This window comes from Ostrea edulis, chromosome 6, assembly GCF_947568905.1.
Source record: "Ostrea edulis chromosome 6, xbOstEdul1.1, whole genome shotgun sequence".
NCBI lineage: Eukaryota > Metazoa > Mollusca > Bivalvia > Ostreida > Ostreidae > Ostrea > Ostrea edulis.
Window position 1 is genome coordinate 33,387,132 of NC_079169.1, and position 9,072 is coordinate 33,396,203.

General features: G+C 33.7%; 1 protein-coding gene across 3 annotated transcripts in view; it reads left to right on the top strand.

The window, feature by feature from the left end:
* Positions 1 to 366: 366 nt before the first annotated feature.
* The window catches only part of LOC125647570 (lipid droplet-associated hydrolase-like), a 9,347-nt gene continuing 641 nt past the window's right edge, over positions 367 to 9,072 (top strand). The window contains exons 1-4 of one of the 3 annotated variants that reach the window (XM_048874294.2): positions 367 to 426; positions 2,578 to 2,696; positions 5,106 to 5,237; positions 6,014 to 9,072. The exon at positions 6,014 to 9,072 is cut by the window's right edge and continues 641 nt beyond it. In XM_048874294.2, coding sequence (XP_048730251.1) covers positions 2,585 to 2,696; positions 5,106 to 5,237; positions 6,014 to 6,693 — 924 coding nt within the window. In that variant the 5' untranslated portion in view covers positions 367 to 426; positions 2,578 to 2,584 and the 3' untranslated portion in view covers positions 6,694 to 9,072. Of the gene's footprint in view, positions 427 to 736; positions 2,697 to 5,105; positions 5,238 to 6,013 lie in introns of those variants that run through there. The other 2 variants (XM_048874296.2, XM_048874297.2) reach the window with 2 other exon arrangements.

Consider the following 9,072-nt stretch of genomic DNA (forward strand, 5'->3'; position numbering starts at 1 on the left):
TCTAACGTTATTTTACGTGGTCTGGGGAATTACCTTAAATCTTAAAAATATTTATTTATTTTTATTATTATTATTATTGATTTCAGCTTCGTGTACTTTGACACCCCCCCCCCCCCCTTATAGATACTAGTATACATGTAGTCTGGTGACATACAATATATGTATATAACTTATGTAATTATGTAAACATTATGTACATGTACGTATTGATGTTCAATGGGCCTTTGCCAATTATTGTAATTGTGTTTGTGACAATAAATATTTGTATTTGTAACACCACGGAGCGGATCAAAGATCTGATTTTAATTAGATTGATATGTTGTTCAAAATGACCAGTTAAAACATGCGATTACCTCCCTGTACGAAACTCTTCAAACTTGGAAGGTAAATTATTCACGTGATTAGAGGATTTTCTGGCGGACACAGGTGATGTATAGGCCATAGTACAAATAATCATGCTTATAATGATAATTTTACGCAGTTTTTTACTGTGATTTATTGCATCTCACTTGAACTTGCATTCCTTTAACACATGGTTTTCGAAGAATTTAAAAACTGCATTGAGAAAGTAGGCTAGGCCCTTTACTAGTCAGAGGATTGTTCAAAGTTCATGTTAGAGACGGATCAGCTGATGGCTGAGTGGGGACCATGCGGTGTCTGCTTAGAAGAAAATGGGAAATATAATTTTGTAAATGGATTTTCAATGACCCGAAATCGTTTAGAACTACTAAAATTGCAGGAATATGATCAATTCTTTTTTCAAAATTTCTAATGTTAGGGGACCTAAGAAAACGTGCTACAGTAGAGTAGCTCCGGTTCTGTAGCTCCCCGGGTTTCAGCATGCTCAATAGAGTGTATGGTTTACAATATTTTACTGAAAGGTCTTAGGAGAAGCACATTATACATAATGCTAAACTTTTGTTTATGAGTCTGTTGTCTAGACTGTTGAGGTAGACTCCCTGATTATAAACTGCCTAAAACCAGTGCTAGGAATTACCACCCCAAAAAACCGCTATACCCCCCCCCCCCCCAAAAAAAAGACATAAACTATACCCAACATTGCGACACAATACCCACAGATTCCTATTCGATGGGTTAATGATACAGAATTAACAGTAACTTCACAGTGTGCTTCTACCTTAGGCTGGTTCCTTTCTGATGGAAATTAGATCCTTTGATCTGCTCACATATATCACTGAGAGGATTAAAAGATCTAATTTTAATTAGATTGGTTTGATTTATGCATGTTTTGAGTTCAGAGGCCACTTGTGAGTGCCTTTTTATAAACAAAAGTTGCATGTATTAGCCCAAAATGAGTGATTTGCAAATGTAGGTTCATACAGAGTTTGTTTCTCAAATCTTTACCTGTAACTTTGCCCTAATCACTCGATGTAATGTTCAGATTCATAAACAATATCAAGACGAGAGCATCATAGATTTTTGAACTTGTGTAAATTAAGGTTTGGAGATGGCAAAGTAAAGTCTACCCACTAAAAGTCAATAGTTAAAAATAAAGTTTCTTTACCACCACAACAAGAGCCAGTAAATTGATCCTAGACTTTTTTAAGTCATAAATGACCCCCTAGCGCAGGGTTTGACATTTACTTTTTTGAGCACTGCCACTAGACCAGTCGGGCTACTTCAAATGATTTTTGCTAGACCTGACCTTACATCCACTAGCTCCGACCAACTTTCCAGAAAGTGATAGTTTTTCCATATTTAAATGTACTTAATTCAAATGACAAACATTAAGTTTGCATGAACTAAAACGTACTTAATTGTCTCAAAAAAGAGCTTCAGTCTCGTCATTCAATTTAATGCTTTCATTTTCGAACACATTTTCTGTTTCTTTAAATTCTACCAGGCATGGAAATTCTCTAGTCCATATAAAATAAAATGACCTCAACGGATTTTTTAATCTCTATTTCATCAGCCCTGCTTTGTTTCTTCCCTACCTTTTACTTTTTTTCTCTTGGGACATCTTTCCTTGAGGACGAGAAGTTGTATTTGAATATAGACATTCCCGCACATATGTCAACACCGAAAAATGGCTGTTTACGACGTAATTTATTAATTTGATACATACTTTCTTATATTTGATTCAAATAAACTAGGTTTTTTAAACAAAATGAAAATAAATTCATCTAAAACATAACTTTACACACATTAACATCGAGTAGATGTCGTAAAACATCACTTCCAACCACGACTTATTTATTGGAACTAAAAATAGAGTTTGTGTCATCATGCGGTTCAAAATTGCTCGCAAAGTCTACAGTTATTCTTTTTTAGTTAAGAATAAAATATCTTATGGTTTAAAGTAAAGTTTCTTGTTTATTTTTTCAACACGACCAGTCGGACTAGTAAATCGACATTTTATCCGACCGGGCCTATATCATTTAGTAAACTCAGTCGGTCGGATGTGCCTTAGTGTCTAACCCTGCCCTAGCACAAACATCCGTGCATCAAAAGACCCCATTGGAAATGAGCTTTCGTGGGTTATCCTTGGTATTTATACATGTATGTTTGTATGTATGTAAATACCGAATAAACATTTTAATTTGTGTATGTATACAGGTAAACCATGGAAGAAGACGCTAAGAGGAGTGAATTTGTTCCACTTTGTGGAATAATGACTCATGTTTTGAAGTATGGAACCACCGACCAATCAAAGTATCTATTTCTGATCATACCAGGTCAGTAACTAGTTAAAGGGAAAGGCAACCCTAACCACATTGTAAAGTATTACTTACTGATACCAGGGTTGGCAAAAAAGTGGTCAATGAGTATTGACCGGGCCGGTGGTCAATACTAATTAAAACCAGTCAATACTGGTCGATTGAAAATTACTTGGTCATTATAGTCTGTCTTATTTATTTTAAATGTTTAAGTGACCATTATGGTAAATTCTGTAATTCATAACATGCACTATCAGTTTATAATATACTTATAAGTCATAATATTACATAAATAATATACAAATGACTGTTGAATTGGGGAAGATGTAAAAGTTTCTGTTCAAATTCCTTAGTTTAACAAGAACTACCTATAAGGTTTGTTTCATCAATCTTCATTTAACTGTTGAATAAACATTTGAGGGGGTGGATTGGTGATGTTTTCATAACAATAACAGGCCCACTGGTCATCTCTGGTCCCAGCCTATGCTTATTAACACCTGTCAATTCTGCTTCCTGTGCTCAGGAAATGTCCAGCTACCTTTTATTTTTAATATGTCGAGGTACATGTGTTATGAGGTCTGTCTCCAGTCTTCAAGCTATGCTATAGAACTGTGACCCTCTGGTAGATACTGAAGATATTTCGGTCAGTTTCAGCAAACCAAATATATTAAACTTATGAAATTGCATTTGATTATTTAATGAAAAATATTAATCAACAATTGATCCATATGATGAAAAGACTTAATTTATCTTATCTTTGCAAGAAATGTTCAAAAATAGGAAAATGGACAGTTTAAATCACAATTAACCATTATTGACCACTTTGGGATATTGACCGGGACAGTTAAAACCACTGGTTAAAACCGGGGGCGGTTTTAACCGCCCAAACCTGACTGATACCGTAAATAACAGTCTTTTATTACAAAAATCTTTGAGTAATAATTAAATCAATATTAATCTATCATGTATTTTAAATAACCTGCCACTAAGAGAGCGACCATTGATGTTTAATTTATGACGTCACACTGTCTGTTCCGGTTTATTTCATCAGTGGCACTGTAAACATGACAAGTCACGAACAGTTAAGTTTGTAGCCATATAGATTTGATTCCATTCTTTCAAAAGAAAAAAATGAGAAAAGAAGACGTTCAGACAGGTCGCAGACCAGGCAGACGGTAAACGTTTCTTAATACAAATGTCTCGGACCTCAACTTGTCATTACTCAATTTTCGCAAATGATGGATCCACAGTTTACGTAGTTTTTTTTTTTCAAATGACTTGGTTGGGTCGAGAATTTCGAAAAAAATCTTTTTTCACATCTCCCCTTCGCATTTAGTGTTGCTTGACAGGAAGGCATCAACCTATTTATTCGTAAGATCTACCACATGCACATCTTTGATGATCTTAGAATTTCATCAAAATCGGAACAGACGGTGTTTGACGACAAAATTATTGATTTTTGTTGTTTTGAATACAGAAGAGTTCCACATTATGGCAGTCTCTATAGATAGCAGGAATTTCTATTTTTAACGTTTTATGTTGATTGGGGGGGGGGGGTGCTAATGTTTTTTTCTAAGATTTCTTTTCATGATTAATAGACAAACACATCACATCCCCCTCTTTTTTTTATCATCCACATACATCAGTACCCATGCACTCACACTTTGCATCTTCTGTTTGGGCTAAACAATTTTAACTCGTGAAATTAAAACAGATATAAAAATTAGACAGAATAATATAGAAAATAAACTTACCATACTTGTATTGAAACTGTGAGTTATACATGTGTGTTTTGGCATCGGCTCATATATACACATGTATTTAGATAATCTTCACATTTACATATGTACATATATGAAATATGATATATAAATTTTGTGGACTTCACCGGCAATAGTGACGTCTCCATTTGAGTGAAACATTCTAAAGAGAGAGAGAGAGATAAAACAAAATTTAGACCTATGCTTGGCACTTACGGCCTTTGAGCAGGGAGGAATCTTTATCGTGTCACACTTGGACAGCCCCATTTAGTTGCCTCTTATGACAAGCATGGGGTGTTGAGGACCTATTGTAACCCGAATCTGCACTGTACCTTAGTAAATGGGCAACAAATATTATACTTTTACAGTGAAATAATTTGCTCTACAAATCATTTGGACATCATTAAACAATTGATGTTAAGTCGTTCTTAATGTGTGATAATCAAATTACAAGGAATAAATTTAATAGCAGCAGAATATCATTTCAGAATCTATAAACTGTTTAGTGGTCTCCACCATGTTATGTTGAAGACCAATAATATACTTTGCTGACGGCTTCATTCCTTGAATAACAGTCTTAATCTGAATTTACATGAAATATGTGTTATGAATAGTTAAATATGTTATGTAATACCATTTACATAAAATAATATCCTATACTTCACAGGTAACCCAGGAATAATTGATTACTATGATCAGTTCATGAAAGTCCTGTTCAGAAATTGTGATCAAAAGATACCTGTATGGGGGATCTCACATGCAGGCCATGTTACAGTACCCAATAAAACATTAGATGTTGGTAAGTTACAGTACTCAGTAAAACATTAGATGTTGTTAAGTTACAGTACTCAATAAAACATTAGATGTTGTTAAGTTACAGTACTCAATAAAACATTAGATGTTGTTAAGTTACAGTACTCAATAAAACATCAAATGTTGGTAAGTTACAGTACTCAATAAAACATTAGATGTTGTTAAGTTACAGTACTCAATAAAACATTAGATGTTGTTTAGTTACAGTACTCAATAAAACATTAGATGTTGTTAAGTTACAGTACCCAATGAAATATTAGATGTTGTTAAGTTACAGTACTCAATAAAACATTAGATGTTGTTAAGTTACAGTACTCAATAAAACATTAGATGTTGTTAAGTTACAGTACTCAATAAAACATTAGATGTTGTTTAGTTACAGTACTCAATAAAACATTAGATGTTGTTAAGTTACAGTACCCAATGAAATATTAGATGTTGTTAAGTTACAGTACTCAGTAAAACATTAGATGCTGTTAAGTTACAGTACTCAGTATAACATTAGATGTTGGTAAGTTACAGTACCCAATGAAATATTAGATGTTGTTCAGTTAGAAATGCTACAATACACTGCAGGTACGTTACAAGTATATTATAGTACCTAGCTAAACATTAGATACAGCAAATACTTTGATAGAAACACTGTGCATGTAATATATTTCTTTGAATTTTGTACTTGTATATTGCCCAATGCTTTGGAGCATTGTATATATTTCTTTGAATTTATTACCTGTATAATACCCAATGCTTTGTTATTTTCAGAAAAAGCTTCTTATTCTGTATGTTCTCTAGAAGGACAAATCAAGCACAAGGTTACATACATCAGGGACCACATTCCTCCCAATGTGAAGTTGATTTTGGTTGGCCATTCTATTGGATGCTACATGATCATGAGAATGTTAGACGAGATAGAGCACCAGAATGTTCTGCGATGTTTTCAGTTGTTCCCGACGATAGAGAGAATGGCACTGTCCCCGAAAGGACAGGTGGCGACACCAATGTTGAAATACCTCCGCTGGCTCGGAACGGCCATCATTCACGGCGTGTCATACTTATCTCCCTATGTGCAATACAGACTGCTGCTGTGGTACTTCAGCGGCCGGACGATTCCCGAGTGTGTATACAATGCCTCGATGAACCTCTTTGACCCCTTCTGTGTCAGTAACGTGATGTACATGGCAAACCTAGAAATGCAGCAGGTGGCGAACCTGGATGAAGACTTAGTGGACAGACATCTCCCAAGGATGAGTTTTTACTATGGTCAAGATGACCACTGGTGTCCCAAATCTTACTATTTTGACATGAAGAAAAAATTCCCTCATGGGGACATCAAACTCTGTGAGAAAGGTTATGATCATGCCTTTGTTTTAGAGGCAAGTGATGAAATGGGAGACATTGTTTGGCAATGGTTGCAGAGTGATCTAGCAAAGCTTGAATCTTAAGGAACTAAGACAATAATGTTATGATAAATCACGATTATCCGTATACTAGTTATTAAATTTTTGTATTGGCAATGAAATTCCTTAAAGGGAACGTAGGGTATAAAAAAATATTTTCACATTTCAAATACTAATTATTTAGTAATTAAGTCCACTGGTTATTTCCATTTGATAGTAATCTGTTGTGTAGAAATCGGCTATTAAATATAGCTACACATCATCTGCTGGAGGCTGCCATTTTGCAAGATAAAGTTATCGCTCTTTAAGATATTTCCCACAATCCCATCTGTTTATGACGTATACCGGGCAATTGCCTCTCAGTGAAAGCAGCTGATCATGTCTGACTGCAAAGGATATCAATTTGAGCCTGATTATAATGAAGAGGAATTATTAGCAGCTTCAAATGAAAACACTAGTGAATTGGGATGGATTGATGAAAACGACACTCTTAATTCTTAAACTTTTAATTTTGTATTCTTTATACAGTTCATTATCTTCACTTCCCTTAGTACATATGATGGACAATGACTGGGCAATTCTATCTGTATATGTTGTACAAAGTTGATTTGTTCTTCAATATGGATTGAGAGTGGGATATTTTTGTCACTATTCATGTCTTCATTGAGTTGAAAATATAAAAATGAAATCAAACCATTACTTTATAACTTAAGTAATGAATTTTCATGAAAGTGCATGTACATGTATTTCACACAACAAAGAGTTTATTTTTCATAGTAGCTAGTTTTCTCTCTTTCTGATTTATTAGTACATCTGTGTACAAGAGAATCTTGCAATGTGAAACTATACAGCACAAATCAGTTGATTATCACTACACCCCTGCAGTAATTACCTTGTAAATGTCTGGACTTGAAAGATTAACTGCACAGGGGGAATTGAAATGACCTTGGTTGTAAAACTTTGTTAATCTTTTAATAGAGAAATGCATCAAATTACCTGTTTCCTTAGATGCTGATAGTCCAGGTTGGTCAATAGGTTCTGCATATGAGTTTTCATTGGTTTCCAAAAGAAAATGGATTAGCTGAAAAATGAAAAATACTCATGACTAATTAATTATATATACTATACTTCATATATACTAAACTTCATTTGTTTACTTGACATGTACATTTTCAATTTCTTTAAAAACAATAGTATAATACAAAATGTGCTAGTGCTATTATGATTTTTGAAAGTATTACATGTATCCTGCTTTTCCTTTTCATCTTTTTGAGCTATTTTCTCTTATTTTCTTAGGCTTGCTGCTATCAAATATTTTAGTTACTGCATCTTCTTTTTAATAGGTTTTGGTGTGTATCCCAATATCTTAACTTAAATAGATATTAATTTAACTTTGAATATTTAAAAAGCAGTGTTTACCCATCCCTTCATATTTAGCCTGTACAAAATGTTCACTGGATAAGGATATTAAAATAATCTGAATTAGATTAAATTAGAAAATTATTATATAAGTAAAAGTTTGTTGTAAATAAACTCTGGTTATTTACACTTTAAGAATTATTAGTATTTACCAAGTAGAAAGGAAATATAATTTATACTTACCTTGATATCCTCTTTAAAAGAATCTTTCTCAAAATGCCATTTAAAAACAAAGGATTCATTTCCAAGGTTATGTATACAATTATTGCACAATGTTCATAGTTTTGGGGGGAGATCAGGGATGCTAAAAGGTAGATACATGTATTCCTTTTCCTTTGACTGCAGTGCAAAATTTCGCTTGAACTCCCGACATTTCTGTAACCCATTTAGTGTTATAGGCACAGCAGTTGTAATGAATTGCCGCATACACGTCATCAGCCGCCATGATAAGAGATTCTCCCATTCAACTCAATTTTCAGTGTAAATGACAGATTAAATCTTGTTATCAGCAGCAATTATTTTTTCTATGCTAGATTTTGTTGTCTGCATGGTACCAGTTTTCACACATATCAAAATTTGATTTTTGACCCTACGTTCCCTTTAATGCAAGCACAGGCACTTATATCACTTGGGGACCTAATTACTACTCTTATATAGTATATTTAAGTACTACTCTTATGTAATATATAATTTCTAATCTTATATAGTATATACATGCAAGTACTAATCTTATATAGTATATAAGTACTACTCTAATAGATTGATTAGGTCCCCAAGCAATATAATTGCCTTTTAGTGTTTTAAGAAAAATTATGATTGTCATCCTCCTGACCTATTTTTGTCCAGTACATATGTCCATCATTTTGGGGGAATTTTTACACCAGAACTTGGTTGTCATGGTTTTGATGTATGAGGATGTTTGCAGTTTTTGCTACAATTTAAATAGCATGGATAAAAATGAAACTTCTCACAGATCATTGTGCAAGACATCTTGGAGTTTTTGGA